The sequence below is a fragment of the Leptodactylus fuscus genome, chromosome 4 (genome assembly GCF_031893055.1).
Source record: "Leptodactylus fuscus isolate aLepFus1 chromosome 4, aLepFus1.hap2, whole genome shotgun sequence".
Classification (NCBI taxonomy): domain Eukaryota; kingdom Metazoa; phylum Chordata; class Amphibia; order Anura; family Leptodactylidae; genus Leptodactylus; species Leptodactylus fuscus.
The window spans coordinates 984,716-1,002,848 of record NC_134268.1 but is presented as its reverse complement, the minus strand read 5'-3'; the positions used below and the strand labels follow the sequence as shown (position 1 = coordinate 1,002,848).

Here is an 18,133-nt window from a genome sequence, read left to right as displayed (position 1 = left end):
ACCACAGCCTGATGCATCCCATAATCCACTGACCACAGCCTGATGCATCCCATAATCCACTGACCACAGCCTGATGCATCCCATAATCCACTGACCACAGCCTGATACATCCCATAATTCACTGACCACAACCTAATATATGGAATACTACATCCCATAATCCACTGACCACTGATACATTCCATAATCCACTGACCACAGCCTGATACATCCCATAATACCTTGACTACAGATACATCCCATAATCCACTGACCACAGCCTGATGCATCCCATAATCCACTGACCACAGCCTGATGCATCCCATAATCCACTGACCACAGCCTGATGCATCCCATAATCCACTAACCACAGCCTGATGCATCCCATAATCCACTGACCACAGCCTGATACATCCCATAATCCACTGACCACAGCCTGATACATCCCATAATCCACTGACCACAGCCTGATGCATCCCATAATCCACTGACCACAGCCTGATACATCCCATAATCCACTGACCACAGCCTGATGCATCCCATAATCCACTGACCACAGCCTGATGCATCCCATAATCCACTGACCACAGCCTGATACATCCCATAATCCACTGACCACAGCCTGATGCATCCCATAATCCACTGACCACAGCCTGATGCATCCCATAATCCACTGACCACAGCCTGATGCATCCCATAATCCACTGACCACAGCCTGATGCATCCCATAATCCACTGACCACAGCCTGATACATCCCATAATCCACTGACCACAGCCTCATACATCCCATAATCCACTGACCACAGCCTGATACATCCCATAATCCACTGACCACAGCCGGATACATCCTATAATCCACTGACCACAGCCTAATATATGGAATACTACATCCCATAACCCACTGACCACTGATACATCCCATAATCCACTGACCACAGCCTGATGTATCCCATAATCCACTGACCACTGATACATTCCATAATCCACTGACCACAGCCTGATGCATCCCATAATCCACTGTCCACAGCCGGATACATCCCATAATACATTGACCACAGCCTGATACATCCCATAATCCACTGACCACAGCCTGATGCATCCCATAATCCACTGACCACTGATACATTCCATAATCCACTGACCACAGCCTGATACATCCCATAATCCACTGTCCACAGCCGGATACATCCTATAATCCACTGACCACAGCCTAATATATGGAATACTACATCCCATAATCCACTGACCACTGATACATCCCATAATCCACTGACCACAGCCTGATACATCCCATAATCCACTGTCCACTGATACATTCCATAATCCACTGACCACAGCCTGATACATCCCATAATCCACTGACCACAGCCTGATACATTCCATAATCCACTGACCACAGCCTGATACATCCCATAATCCACTGACCACAGCCTGATACATCCCATAATCCACTGACCACAGCCTGATACATTCCATAATCCACTGACCACAGCCTGATACATCCCATAATCCACTGTCCACAGCCTGATACATCCCATAATACATTGACCACAGCCTGATACATACCATAATCCACTGACCACAGCCTGATACATCCCATAATCCACTGACCACAGCCTGATGCATCCCATAATATCCTGACATGGCTTCTTTCTGTCTTCCAGGTCCTCCCAGGCCCCCGTGTACCCGCAGTGCGCTCACCTCATCTGATGCTCCCGATCCTCGCCTGATAGAGGTAACTGTGAAGATAACTGCTATGTGGTGAATGACGGCTAACGGAGCTGAAGGTTTGTCACAGTGTAACAGTATAGATGATCTCTCCCCACCTGGAGGCCGTACAGTGCAGAGATTTGTGCTGGTGCTGTGGTACATGGTACAAACCTTCAGCTGAGTGAGTAGGAGTACAGGACATTCTCAGCCAGTACCATGGTAGAGACCACCAGAAGTGTGAATGAGGCCACCTGGCCATCTAGGGGAGTGAAGGAGTTAATATCCCATCCCCTCCACAGGCTCCAGGGTGGTTTGGGCTGTAATAGGGAGCAGAACACTCCGGGCACTGACCATAGAGATGAGCACAAGAAGGATAGAGAGGCCCCGGCCGCCATAGCAGTGGAGCAGCAGGGTTATTTATTATAGCGCTCTACAGGAGAGACAAGTAATACCGCTCTGCATAAAATATGACTATTATTTCCATAAAAACTTTACATTACTTTACATACATTACATTACTTATCCTGTATTATACTCCAGAGCTGCGCTCACTATTCTGCTGGTCACTGTGTACATACAGTATTATGTATTATGTATTATGTATTATACTCCAGAGCTGCGCTCACTATTCTGCTGGTACAGTCACTGTGTACATACATTACATTACTTATCCTGTATTATACTCCAGAGCTGCGCTCACTATTCTGCTGGTGCAGTCACTGTGTACATACATTACATTACTTATCCTGTATTATACTCCAGAGCTGCGCTCACTATTCTGCTGGTACAGTCACTGTGTACATACATTACATTACTTATCCTGTATTATACTCCAGAGCTGCGCTCACTATTCTGCTGGTGCAGTCACTGTGTACGTACATTACATTACTTATCCTGTATTATACCCCAGAGCTGCGCTCACTATTCTGCTGGTGCAGTCACTGTGTACATACATTACATTACTTATCCTGTATTATACTCCAGAGCTGCGCTCACTATTCTGCTGGTGCAGTCACTGTGTACATACATTACATTACTTATCCTGTATTATACTCCAGAGCTGCACTCACTATTCTGCTGGTACAGTCACTGTGTACATACATTACATTACTTATCCTGTATTAATACTCCAGAGCTGCGCTCACTATTCTGCTGGTGCAGTCACTGTGTACATTACATTACTTATCCTGTATTATACTCCAGAGCTGCGCTCACTATTCTGCTGGTGCAGTCACTGTGCACATACATTACATTACTTATCCTGTATTATACTCCAGAGCTGCGCTCACTATTCTGCGGGTGCAGTCACTGTGTACGTACATTACATTACTTATCCTGTATTATACTCCAGAGCTGCGCTCACTATTCTGCTGGTGCAGTCACTGTGTACGTACATTACATTACTTATCCTGTATTATACCCCAGAGCTGCGCTCACTATTCTGCTGGTGCAGTCACTGTGTACGTACATTACATTACTTATCCTGTATTATACTCCAGAGCTGCGCTCACTATTCTGCTGGTGCAGTCACTGTGTACATACATTACATTACTTATCCTGTATTATACTCCAGAGCTGCGCTCACTATTCTGCTGGTACAGTCACTGTGTACATACATTACATTACTTATCCTGTATTATACTCCAGAGCTGCGCTCACTATTCTGCTGGTACAGTCACTGTGTACATACATTACATTACTTATCCTGTATTATACTCCAGAGCTGCGCTCACTATTCTGCTGGTACAGTCACTGTGTACATACATTACATTACTTATCCTGTATTATACTCCAGAGCTGCGCTCACTATTCTGCTGGTGCAGTCACTGTGTACATACATTACATTACTTATCCTGTATTATACTCCAGAGCTGCGCTCACTATTCTGCTGGTGCAGTCACTGTGTACATACATTACATTACTTATCCTGTATTATACTCCAGAGCTGCGCTCACTATTCTGCTGGTGCAGTCACTGTGTACATACATTACATTACTTATCCTGTATTATACTCCAGAGCTGCGCTCACTATTCTGCTGGTGCAGTCACTGTGTACATACATTACTTACACTGTATTATACCCCAGAGCTGCGCTCACTATTCTGCTGGTACAGTCACTGTATACATACATTACATTACTTATCCTGTATTATACTCCAGAGCTGCGCTCACTATTCTGCTGGTGCAGTCACTGTGTACATACATTACATTACTTATCCTGTATTATACTCCAGAGCTGCGCTCACTATTCTGCTGGTACAGTCACTGTGTACATACATTACATTACTTATCCTGTATTATACTCCAGAGCTGCGCTCACTATTCTGCTGATACAGTCACTGTGTACATACATTACATTACTTATCCTGTATTATACTCCAGAGCTGCGCTCACTATTCTGCTGGTACAGTCACTGTGTACATACATTACATTACTTATCCTGTATTATACTCCAGAGCTGCGCTCACTATTCTTCTGGTGCAGTCACTGTGTACATACATTACATTACTTATCCTGTATTATACTCCAGAGCTGCGCTCACTATTCTGCTGGTGCAGTCACTGTGTACATACATTACATTACTTATCCTGTATTATACTCCAGAGCTGCGCTCACTATTCTTCTGGTGCAGTCACTGTGTACATACATTACATTACTTATCCTGTATTATACTCCAGAGCTGCGCTCACTATTCTTCTGGTGCAGTCACTGTGTACATACATTACATTACTTCTCCTGTATTATACTCCAGAGCTGCGCTCACTATTCTTCTGGTGCAGTCACTGTGTACATACATTACATTACTTATCCTGTATTATACTCCAGAGCTGCGCTCACTATTCTTCTGGTGCAGTCACTGTGTACATACATTACATTACTTCTCCTGTATTATACTCCAGAGCTGCGCTCACTATTCTTCTGGTGCAGTCACTGTGTACATACATTACATTACTTATCCTGTATTATACTCCAGAGCTGCGCTCACTATTCTGCTGGTGCACCCCTCTTTCCCCCTTCCCCTGTATTACAGGGATTCTCCAGACTTTGTTCACATGACTGCTTGTTCTGCAGACTCTGGCTATGGCCTGACCCCTGTTCACATGTGGCTCTGAGTTACTTCTGCTCCATTTAGTTGCTTCTTTCGCTCCCAGGCCTCGTCTACTGTTTTATTTTTTTTAATATATTTTTCCTACCTCATTGTCTATGTGTATTAGACACTTCCTAGCAGTCTCAACCCTTATCTGACAAGTGGGCGGGACACATTTAAAAAGGGCTGGAGTTGAATACACTAAACTTTACCCCAGACAATGTGCCAAAATTTAGTTAAAAAAGAAAAACAAAAAGTGGTGTAAAGTTAGACAAGACATAAAGTGTAAACAGAGAGTAACGGACACGGGAAAGACTGGTACAGTATGTGACTGTATATTATATAAGTGCCAGTACAGAGTATATACAGGAGTATGTGACTGTATATTATATAAGTGCCAGTACAGAGTATATACAGGAGTATGTGACTGTATATTATACAAGTGCCAGTACAGAGTATATACAGGAGTGTGTGACTGTATATAAGTGCCAGTACAGAGTATATACAGGAGTGTGTGACTGTATATTATATAAGTGCCAGTACAGAGTATATACAGGAGTATGTGACTGTATATTATATAAGTGCCAGTACAGAGTATATACAGGAGTATGTGACTGTATATTATATAAGTGCCAGTACAGAGTATATACAGGAGTGTGTGACTGTATATTATATAAGTGCCAGTACAGAGTATATACAGGAGTATGTGACTGTATATTATATAAGTATCAGTACAGAGTATATACAGGAGTATGTGACTGTATATTATATAAGTGCCAGTACAGAGTATATACAGGAGTGTGTGACTGTATATTATATAAGTGCCAGTACAGAGTATATACAGGAGTATGTGACTGTATATTATACAAGTGCCAGTACAGAGTATAGACAGGAGTATGTGACTGTATATTATCTAAGTATCAGTACAGAGTATATACAGGAGTATGTGACTGTATATTATATAAGCGCCAGTACAGAGTATATACAGGAGTATGTGACTGTATATTATACAAGTGCCAGTACAGAGTATATACAGGGGTATGTGACTGTATATTATCTAAGTATCAGTACAGAGTATATACAGGAGTATGTGACTGTATATTATATAAGCGCCAGTACAGAGTATATACAGGAGTATGTGACTGTATATTATACAAGTGCCAGTACAGAGTATATACAGGAGTGTGTGACTGTATATTATACAAGTGCCAGTACAGAGTATATACAGGAGTATGTGACTGTATATTATATAAGTGCCAGTACAGAGTATATACAGGAGTATGTGACTGTATATTATACAAGTGCCAGTACAGAGTATATACAGGAGTGTGTGACTGTATATTATATAAGTGCCAGTACAGAGTATATACAGGAGTAGGTGACTGTATATTATACAAGTGCCAGTACAGAGTATATACAGGGGTATGTGACTGTATATTATATAAGTGCCAGTACAGAGTATAGACAGGAGTATGTGACTGTATATTATATAAGTGCCAGTACAGAGTATATACAGGAGTGTGTGACTGTATATTATACAAGTGCCAGTACAGAGTATATACAGGAGTATGTGACTGTATATTATATAAGTGCCAGTACAGAGTATATACAGGAGTATGTGACTGTATATTATATAAGTGCCAGTACAGAGTATATACAGGAGTATGTGACTGTATATTATATAAGTGCCAGTACAGAGTATATACAGGAGGATTGGAGTAGTACTGTATATGTATATTATATACAAGCTATGTAGTACAGTACAGTCTATGGAGGATGGGAGTAGTAGTACTGTGTGTGTGTGTGTGTATATATATATATATATATATATATATATATATATATATATATATTACAGTGTATAGATTGTATATGTAGGTTACAAGCAGACGTAGAGAGACGGAGTGTTTTCAGACGGCAAATGAGGTTCAATGTAAAGTTCTGTATCTGTGTAGTAATAATCCACATGTGATTTATGTCCTGCACTATAAGGACTGACCTGTAGAATAGCCTACCCAGGAGCCGCTCACAGCTGGCCGCTTCAAAGGATTAGATGTTTGGTTTTTTTTTAGAGCAGAATAGCATTGATGCTGATGGAATGGTTTGCCATGTATACACTCTTGTGGGGGAGCTATGGATTATATACAGTTACATTGTTATGGGGGATCTATGGATTATATATAGTTACATTGTTATGGGGGATCTGTGGATTATATACAGTTACATTGTTATGGGGATCTATGGATTATATACAGTTACATTGTTATGGGGATCTATGGATTATATACAGTTACATTGTTATGGGGATCTATGGATTATATACAGTTACATTGTTATGGGGATCTATGGATTATATACAGTTACATTGTTATGGGGATCTATGGATTATATACAGTTACATTGTTATGGGGGAGCTATGGATTATATATAGTTACATTGTTATGGGGGATCTGTGGATTTTATACAGTTACATTGTTATGGGGGATCTATGGATTATATACAGTTACATTGTTATGGGGGATCTGTGGATTATATACAGTTACATTGTTATGGGGGATCTATGGATTATATACAGTTACATTGTTATGGGGGGTCTATGGATTATATACAGTTACATTGTTATGGGGATCTATGGATTATATACAGTTACATTATGGGGGATCTATGGATTGTATACAGTTACTTTGTTATGGGGGATCTATGGATTGTATACAGTTACATTATGGGGGATCTATGGATTGTATACAGTTACATTGTTATGGGGATCTATGGATTATATCCAGTTACATTGTTATGGGGGATCTATGGATTATATACAGTTACATTGTTATGGGGGATCTATGGATTATATCCAGTTACATTGTTATGGGGGATCTATGGATTATATACAGTTACATTGTTATGGGAGATCTATGGATTATATACAGTTACATTGTTATGTGGGATCTATGGATTAAATACAGTTACATTGTTATGGGAGATCTATGGATTATATACAGTTACATTGTTATGGGGGAGCTATGGATTATATACAGTTACATTGTTATGGGGGATCTATGGATTATATACAGTTACATTGTTATGGGGATCTATGGATTATATACAGTTACATTGTTATGGGGATCTATGGATTATATACAGTTACATTGTTATGGGGGAGCTATGGATTATATATAGTTACATTGTTATGGGGGATCTGTGGATTATATACAGTTACATTGTTATGGGGGATCTATGGATTATATACAGTTACATTGTTATGGGGGATCTATGGATTATATACAGTTACATTGTTATGGGGGATCTGTGGATTATATACAGTTACATTGTTATGGGGGATCTATGGATTATATACAGTTACATTGTTATGGGGATCTATGGATTATATACAGTTACATTGTTATGGGGATCTATGGATTATATACAGTTACATTATGGGGGATCTATGGATTGTATACAGTTACTTTGTTATGGGGGATCTATGGATTGTATACAGTTACATTATGGGGGATCTATGGATTATAAACAGTTACATTGTTATGGGGATCTATGGATTATATACAGTTACATTGTTATGGGGGATCTATGGATTATATACAGTTACATTGTTATGGGGGATCTATGGATTATATACAGTTACATTGTTATGGGTGATCTATGGATTATATACAGTTACATTGTTATGGGAGATCTATGGATTATATACAGTTACATTGTTATGGGGGAGCTATGGATTATATATAGTTACATTGTTATGGGGGATGTGTGGATTATATACAGTTACATTGTTATGGGGGATCTATGGATTATATACAGTTACATTGTTATGGGGGATCTATGGATTATATACAGTTACATTGTTATGGGGGATCTGTGGATTATATACAGTTACATTGTTATGGGGGACCTATGGATTATATACAGTTACATTGTTATGGGGGATCTATGGATTATATACAGTTACATTGTTATGGGGGATCTGTGGATTATATACAGTTACATTGTTATGGGGGATCTATGGATTATTTACCGTTACATTGTTATGGGTGATCTATGGATTATATACAGTTACATTATGGGAGATCTATGGATTATATCCAGTTACATTGTTATGGGGGATCTATGGATTATATACAGTTACATTGTTATGGGGTATCTATGGATTATATACAGTTACATTGTTATGGGGGATCTGTGGATTATATACAGTTACATTGTTATGGGAGATCTATGGATTATATACAGTTACATTGTTATGGGGGAGCTATGGATTATATATAGTTACATTGTTATGGGGGATCTATGGATTATATACAGTTACATTGTTATGGGAGATCTATGGATTATATCCAGTTACATTGTTATGGGGGATCTATGGATTATATACAGTTACATTGTTATGGGGGATCTATGGATTATATACAGTTACATTGTTATGGGGGATCTATGGATTATATACAGTTACATTGTTATGGGGGATCTATGGATTATATACAGTTACATTGTTATGGGGGATCTATGGATTATATACAGTTACATTGTTATGGGGGATCTATGGATTATATACAGTTACATTGTTATGGGGGATCTATGGATTATATACAGTTACATTGTTATGGGGGATCTATGGATTATATACAGTTACATTGTTATGGGGGATCTATGGATTATATACAGTTACATTGTTATGGGGGATCTGTGGATTATATACAGTTACATTGTTATGGGGGATCTATGGATTATATACAGTTACATTGTTATGGGGGATCTGTGGATTATATCCAGTTACATTGTTATGGGGGATCTATGGATTATATACCGTTACATTGTTATGGGGGATCTATGGATTATATACAGTTACATTGTTATGGGGGATCTATGGATTGTATACAGTTACATTGTTATGGGGGATCTATGGATTATATACAGTTACATTGTTATGGGGGATCTATGGATTGTATACAGTTACATTGTTATGGGAGATCTATGGATTATATACAGTTACATTATGGGGGATGTGTGGATTATATACAGTTACATTGTTATGGGGGATCTATGGATTATATACAGTTACATTGTTATGGGGGATCTATGGATTATATACAGTTACATTGTTATGGGGGACCTATGGATTATATACAGTTACATTGTTATGGGGGATCTATGGATTATATACAGTTACATTGTTATGGGGGATCTATGGATTATATACAGTTACATTGTTATGGGGGATCTATGGATTATATACAGTTACATTGTTATGGGGGATCTATGGATTATATACAGTTACATTGTTATGGGGGATCTATGGATTATATACAGTTACATTATGGGAGATCTATGGATTATATCCAGTTACATTGTTATGGGGGATCTATGGATTATATACAGTTACATTGTTATGGGGGATCTATGGATTATATACAGTTACATTGTTATGGGGGATCTGTGGATTATATACAGTTACATTGTTATGGGGGATCTATGGATTATATACAGTTACATTGTTATGGGGGATCTATGGATTATATACAGTTACATTGTTATGGGGGATCTATGGATTATATACAGTTACATTGTTATGGGGGATCTATGGATTATATACAGTTACATTGTTATGGGGATCTATGGATTATATACAGTTACATTGTTATGGGGGATCTGTGGATTATATACAGTTACATTGTTATGGGGGATCTATGGATTATATACAGTTACATTGTTATGGGGGATCTGTGGATTATATCCAGTTACATTGTTATGGGGGATCTATGGATTATATACCGTTACATTGTTATGGGGGATCTATGGATTATATACAGTTACATTGTTATGGGAGATCTATGGATTATATCCAGTTACATTGTTATGGGGGATCTATGGATTATATCCAGTTACATTGTTATGGGGGATCTATGGATTATATACAGTTACATTGTTATGGGGGATCTATGGATTGTATACAGTTACATTGTTATGGGAGATCTATGGATTATATACAGTTACATTATGGGGGATCTATGGATTATATACAGTTACATTGTTATGGGGGATCTATGGATTATATACAGTTACATTGTTATGGGGGATGTGTGGATTATATACAGTTACATTGTTATGGGGGATCTATGGATTATATACAGTTACATTGTTATGGGGGATGTGTGGATTATATACAGTTACATTGTTATGGGGGATCTATGGATTGTATACAGTTACATTATGGGGGATCTATGGATTATATACAGTTACATGTTACCTATATTGAGAGTAAAGTGAGACATTTGATGGGCTGAATAAACCTTTGTACAGTCGTCTCCCCCTCCTGTCGGGTTCAGGACATGGGGCGGCTCTTTACAATTCTTCAGATCACATGTTGGGGGTTGTGGTCTTGGCCCAGCCCCTGTGGTGATCTCGAAAGTGAAAGGATCCACATGTTCCCCCGGCGGCGGCTCTACCCTCTCACCCTAAATTCCAAACATGTTGATGAAATTGTGTAGGAACAAAGGTGAAGGCTACAAAATCCTGGCCCGTATCCCAGGTCTGCTTTTAGTCACTGACTGACAGGGATGTGGGGTGAGATCCTGAGATACACTGACAATGGTGAAGAGACAATGGAAGGAATGTGCAGAGAATGCAGGGAGTGACCGGGAGGGTCAGAAATACACCCAGACTTCAAGTACATGCACCCCCATCCTTGTATCAGTGATGTCAGTAACGGGGCGGGGCTGTGACAACATTATATCAGTGATGTCAGTAACAGGGGGCTGTGACTACCTCTCAGACATGGTATATACAGGCTGGTTGTCAGTAACAGGGGGCGGGGCTGTGACTACCTCAGACATGATATATACGGGCTGGTTGTCGATGAATAGCTGTATTGTAGTGTATATGGCCCTGTTTGGCAGTATTGGGTGCTGTATGGCGGTATTATTCGGTGTTATACTATACAGCTCCGGTTGGTATTACTGTGTTTTTGTGCACTGTTTGGGGCTATTATGTAGAGAATATTTTGGCCCGGGCTCTGTTGGAGATCTGTCCATGTCTTCTCAGACTGATTCCTTACAATGATCTTGAGTACATTGTCTTGGGGCTCCTTATTATTCGGTCAGTATAGGGGGGGGGGTGTTTTGTGGTTTTCTGGCTGCCATTATTCCAGGCCCGGTGTGGAGGACGTTGTATGATTGCAGCTCCGCAGGTCTCTTCACATTCCTGACATTTATCCCATGCTTTGCTCTGGTACTGGGTGCGGCGTCCACTCACTGGGGTCTTCGGCATGTTGGGGCTGGTGTAGGACATGGCATAGCTGAGCGGGGTGAGGCCTGTCAGGCCGGTGACTGACACCTGATGTTTATAGTCCCCGGACTGTCTGCGCTTTATACCGAGGCCACTTATTACACAGAGTCTGTCTGTATACTCAGCTGTATACACTGCACATACCCAGGGATTAGCCCTATACTGGCCCACGGACTGTGGTATTTGGGAGTTTCCCCTGAGCCCCAGGAATGTGCCCCGGTCGGTGCAGGCGGTCACCTCCCAGAATCAACAGGGCAGCACTGCGCCAAGTGCCCAAGCATGCCATAGTAACCCCTTCTGTGCCAATCACCACACCAGAATATTAACCAGTTACTTCCCTTTGATATGTCTAAATATCACCCCCCCCCCCCATCTTACTGCAGTAACCCCTTCCTCTCCAGTCGCAATCCTTCCTAGTCACAGACCTAGATATTACACTCTGTCACTGGCACAGGTATGGCGGGTATATGGGGGGGGGGGGGGTGTACGTTACCCCGGGGTCTGGCGGATCCTGCAGGGCGTTCATTAACCCTGTATAGTCTGCAGTGAGACTGTCATTATAATAGAATTATGTTGCGGTTGGTGAATTATCAGATAACAGTGGGTGCGGCTCACTAACGATTAATTACCGGGCCGAGGCAGACGAGATGAGAGCGTAAAGGGTTAAGTCTATTAGCATTACATGATGGCGTGGCGATTATTACTATTATGATGATTGTTCTCTTACCCACAATGCCCTGCTCTCTTCTACTGTCAGGAGTCCTATAAACAAATCCAGAGCCAGAGAAAGGAGTCACCGGAGTCTCCTGACCTTGTATAACACTCATGGATGACACTGTATAGATGTGCCTATAGATCCCAAGCTCCGCCCACGTGTACAGGAGTTATTATACAGATACATATAGTATACGGGGCGGGGGGGGGGTCACATGAATACATTATTATACAGATACTTATAGTATAAGGGGAGGGGTCACATGAATACATTAATACACAGATACATATAGTATAAGGGGGGGGTGCAGATAGTATGATGGGGGGTCACATGAATACATTAATACACAGATACATATAGTATAAGGGGGGGGGGGTAACATGAATACATTAATACACAGATACATATAGTATACGGGGGGGGCTGCAGATAGTATGATGGGGGGGTCACATGAATACATTAATACACAGATACATATAGTATAAGGGGGGGGGTGCAGATAGTATGATGGGGGGTCACATGAATACATTAATACACAGATACATATAGTATAAGGGGGGGGGGGGTAACATGAATACATTAATACACAGATACATATAGTATAAGGGGGGGGGTGCAGATAGTATGATGGGGGGTCACATGAATACATTAATACACAGATACATATAGTATACGGGGGGGGGCTGCAGATAGTATGATGGGGGGGTCACATGAATACATTAATATACAGATACATATAGTATAAGGGGGGGGGTAACATGAATACATTAATACACAGTTACATATAGTATACGGGGGGGGGGCTGCAGATAGTATGATGGGGGGGTCACATGAATACATTAATATACAGATACATATAGTATACGGGGGGGGGCTGCAGATAGTATGATGGGGGGGTCACATGAATACATTAATATACAGATACATATAGTATAAGGGGGGGTCACATGAATACATTAATACACAGATACATATAGTATAAGGGGGGGGGCTGCAGATAGTATAAGGGGGGGGGGGTCACATGAATACATTAATACACAGATACATATAGTATAAGGGGGGGGTCACATGAATACATTAATACACAGATACATATAGTATACGGGGGGGGGCTGCAGATAGTATGATGGGGGGGGTCACATGAATACATGAATATACAGATAGTATACGGGGGGGGGGCTGCAGATAGTATGATGGGGGGGTCACATGAATACATTAATATACAGATACATATAGTATAAGGGGGGGTCACATGAATACATTAATACACAGATACATATAGTATAAGGGGGGGGGTCACATGAATACATTAATACACAGATACATATAGTATACGGGGGGGGCTGCAGATAGTATGATGGGGGGGTCACATGAATACATTAATATACAGATAGTATACGGGGGGGGGGCTGCAGATAGTATGATGGGGGGGGTCACATGAATACATTAATATACAGATAGTATACGGGGGGGGGGCTGCAGATAGTATGATGGGGGGGTCACATGGATACATTAATACACAGATACATATAGTATAAGGGGGGGGTAACATGAACACATTAATATACAGATACATATAGTATACGGGGGGGGCTGCAGATAGTATGATGGGGGGGTCACATGAATACATTAATACACAGATACAGATAGTATAAGGGGGGGGTAACATGAATACATTAATATACAGATACATATAGTATACGGGGGGGGGCTGCAGATAGTATGATGGGGGGGTCACATGAATACATTAATACACAGATACATATAGTATAAGGGGGGGGCTGCAGATAGTATGATGGGGGGGTCACATGGATACATTTTAGCACTGCAGATAATACATGTATAATGGACGCCCCGGGCTCACAGGATTCCTGCCCGTGTAGGTGACGGCCGCCCTGATATTCGCAGGTAATTTCCGGTGACTTTCCAGGTGATCGCAGTCGGCTGTAACTTGCAGCAGCTTCTTGCACATTTGTCATCCAGGCCATTGGGCTGAGGCTGCGTGTCTCTGGGGGGGTTCTATAGAAATAACTGCAGATACTGTGACTTACTATAGGGGGCAGTAACACCCAGCATTACATGGAGCGTTAGGAGATCGGTTACAGTAGGAGCCGCAGGTTTTAGAAGCTTTTCCTCCGGCTCACACATAATGGCCAGGACTTATATCATCCTCAGTCCACAGAACTGTCCCAGCTTTTGGTTCTGGGTGATTAATATCCATGGAGTTTCCCTTTAAGAAGCGGCCATATTTCCTGTCAGTAGACAGATGAGGCTGGAATGTGGACAGGTTCAGACAGGGCCTACCGGTATATTATTACACACCAGTGACCTGCTCTCTGCCGCACCGCCTGCTAGATATGTGGTGACTCTATGGAGAAGGTGTCCTACCTGTAAGGGGGTAAATATAGAGGGATGAGCCTGGGGGGGGGGGGGGGGGGTAAATATGGAGGAGCCTGGGGGGGGGGGGTAAATATGGGGGAGCCTGGGGGAGAAATATGCGGGAGCCTGGAGGGGTAAATATGGAGGAGCCTGGAGGGGGAAATATGAGGGCCTGGAGGGGGGTAAACATGGGGGAGCCTGGAGGGGGAAATATGGGGGAGCCTGGAGGGGGAAATATGGAGGAGCCTGGAGGGGGAAATATGAGGGCCTGGAGGGGGGTAAATATGGGGGAGCCTGGAGGGGGAAATATGGGGGAGCCTGGAGGGGGGTAAATATGGGGGAGCCTGGAGGGGGGTAAATATGGAGGTGCCTGGGGGGGTAAATATGGGGGAGCCTGGAGGGGGCAATATGGAGGAAAGAGCCTAGAGGGGGAAATATGGGGGAATCTGGAGGGGTAAATACAGATGATCCTGGGGGGGCACAGAGCTCCCCATTGTGTGCACTTGTATATGGTGGAGTTGGGAGAAGCAGCTCTTAGCCTCAGGCTCTGTTCACACTCTACTCCTGGTGTTCTCAGACTCATTAGTTTGGGTCTCCTCCCAGACAATGGTAATTATAGGATTATTCCTATTGTATCTGATTCTGCAGATCTGTCTGATGTCACTCGGGGATTTTTCTGCTTCCTAATAATAATAACGATGCAAATAACTAGATCTGTAGATAGAGAGGACGGGACACAAGACGCCGAACCGCGAGCACATAGCGAGCGCCCCCGGCTGTCCTCACACTGATCAGGGGGCACAGACTTATTCATGTGACTATCTATGTGTATAATAGGCAGGACCATCATGCGCCAGTGACCTAGGCTGGTGCAGAACAATCACTCCTGGGATTAAAAACAGCATAAACCAAAACTGCACCTGCATCCTTAGGGTGTGTTCAGACAGTGCCAGGCCAAAGTCTGCAGGACCTCAGTCTTACTGGTAAAAACGTACTGGGCGCGGTGGTGGATTCAGTGACTCACCAGTGTAATAGGCCCTTAAACACTTAATATTTCATTATATATTCACCTGCTCCCCCCCCCCCCAAAAAAAAAAAAAAAAAAAAATAGAAATTTTTTTTTTTTTACATTTTTGGCTAAACCTCCACACCCTCCTACAGCCCGGCCTGCTCCTGAATGGCGCCCTCCCCCTGTATCCTGGTCCCCCCCTCCGGATCAGCTCGGGTGCAGTATTTTGTATTGCCATATAATAACCCTACATTATATGGAGAGACCGCTGCGGGTTACTGACGTGTTCTACTCATCTTCTCATAGACGGCAGCGACCTCTACTGGACACAGTGCACACTGCAGTTTTGTTTATATTTCACTTAACTTTTTAATATATAATAATAATAAATGTTATTTCTATAGCGCCAACATGCGCAGAGCGGAGTACAGACAGAAAGATGCATTACAGAGAAAGTCATTTCACACAATGGGACTGAGGGCCCTGCTCACAAGAGCTTACAATCTATGAGGTAGAGGGGGTGACACAAGAGGTAGCAGGGGCGGCATCGGAGGTAGCAGGGGGTGATATAGGAGGTAGCAGGGGGTGATATAGGAGGTAACAGGGGGTGATATAGGAGGTAACAGGGGGTGATATAGGAGGTAGCAGGGGCGGTATTGCTTATACAGAGGTCAGACACTTCTGTAATAGAGGTGACTGTCATTACACAAACATAAAACTTTATGAGCCGTCACTAGTGGTGTCCTGTAACATGTGGATGGAGGTTGGACATATAGAGTTATCCTGAAATAGCATCATATCATGTGGGGTAATGTGGGAGCGGGGACAGAGGAGGGTTAAATTTTGGGGATTCTAATTACAGTATGAAAAGGATTACGTTAGACATTGTGATCGGCCTGTCTGATAAGATGCGTCTTTAGTTTGTGTTTGAAACTGTAGAAGTTGGGAGTTAATCTGATTGTCCGGGGTAGAGCATACCAGAGAAATGGTGCAGCTCGGGAGAAGTCTTGTATACGAGCGGGGGAGGTTCTGATAATAGAGGATGGAAGTGTTAGGTCATTGAGTGAGCGGAGAGCACGGGTTGGGCGGTAGACAGAGATGAGGGAAGAAATGTAGGGAGGTGCGGCATTATGGAGAGCCTTGTGGGGGAGGGGGAGAACTTTATATTTTATTCTATAATGAATAGGCAGCCAATGTAGTGACCGGCACAGACCGGAGGCCTCGCTGTAGTGACCGGCACAGACCGGAGGCCTCGCTGTAGTGACCGGCACAGGCCGGAGGCCTCACTGTAGTAACCGGCACAGACCGGAGGCCTCGCTGTAGTGACCGGCACAGACCGGAGGCCTCGCTGTAGTAACCGGCACAGACCGGAGGCCTCGCTGTAGTGACCGGCACAGACCGGAGGCCTCGCTGTAGTGACCGGCACAGACCGGAGGCCTCGCTGTAGTGACCGGCACAGGCCGGAGGCCTCACTGTAGCATCTAGACTAGGGGTGGGCAATTAATTTTCCCATGGGGCCACATGAGAAATTGTAACGGTTCTAGAGGGCACGCCTTGGCAAATTTAGCTCCACCCACTTCTACGCTGACTCCGCCCATTCTCAATCGTCTTTCCAAGTGCCCCCACAAAGTATAATCCTCCTAAAGTCACCCGTACATTATATGTCCCCACATTATAATGTTCCCTCCAAATGTCCCACAGTGTTAAGTCCCTCTCCTGGTGCCCCAGAATAAACTAGCAGAAACTAAAGGGGACATTAAACTGGGGCAGCTGGAAGAGGACATGGCCCCCTCCAGCCACCCCCCATGGTTTAAAATTTTCCTCCAGCTGCCCCAGTTTAATGTCACCCTCAATGTGCCCCCTCCATGTGCATTCAGTGTAACTGCCCCCCTACATCTGCCCCTAGTTCCCCCCTCTTGCTCACACATGCTGTATCTTCTCTCTTTATCTTCCAGC

General features: G+C 42.7%; 1 protein-coding gene across 1 annotated transcript in view; it reads left to right on the top strand.

Annotated features, from left to right (window-relative positions):
- Positions 1–18,133, top strand: part of LOC142201105 (uncharacterized) — a 30,776-nt gene that overhangs the window by 11,430 nt on the left and 1,213 nt on the right. Inside the window, exon 2 of the mRNA XM_075271933.1 lies at positions 1,645–1,715. Within this exon, the coding sequence (XP_075128034.1) occupies positions 1,645–1,715 (71 nt within the window). The remainder of the gene's footprint in view (positions 1–1,644; positions 1,716–18,133) is intronic.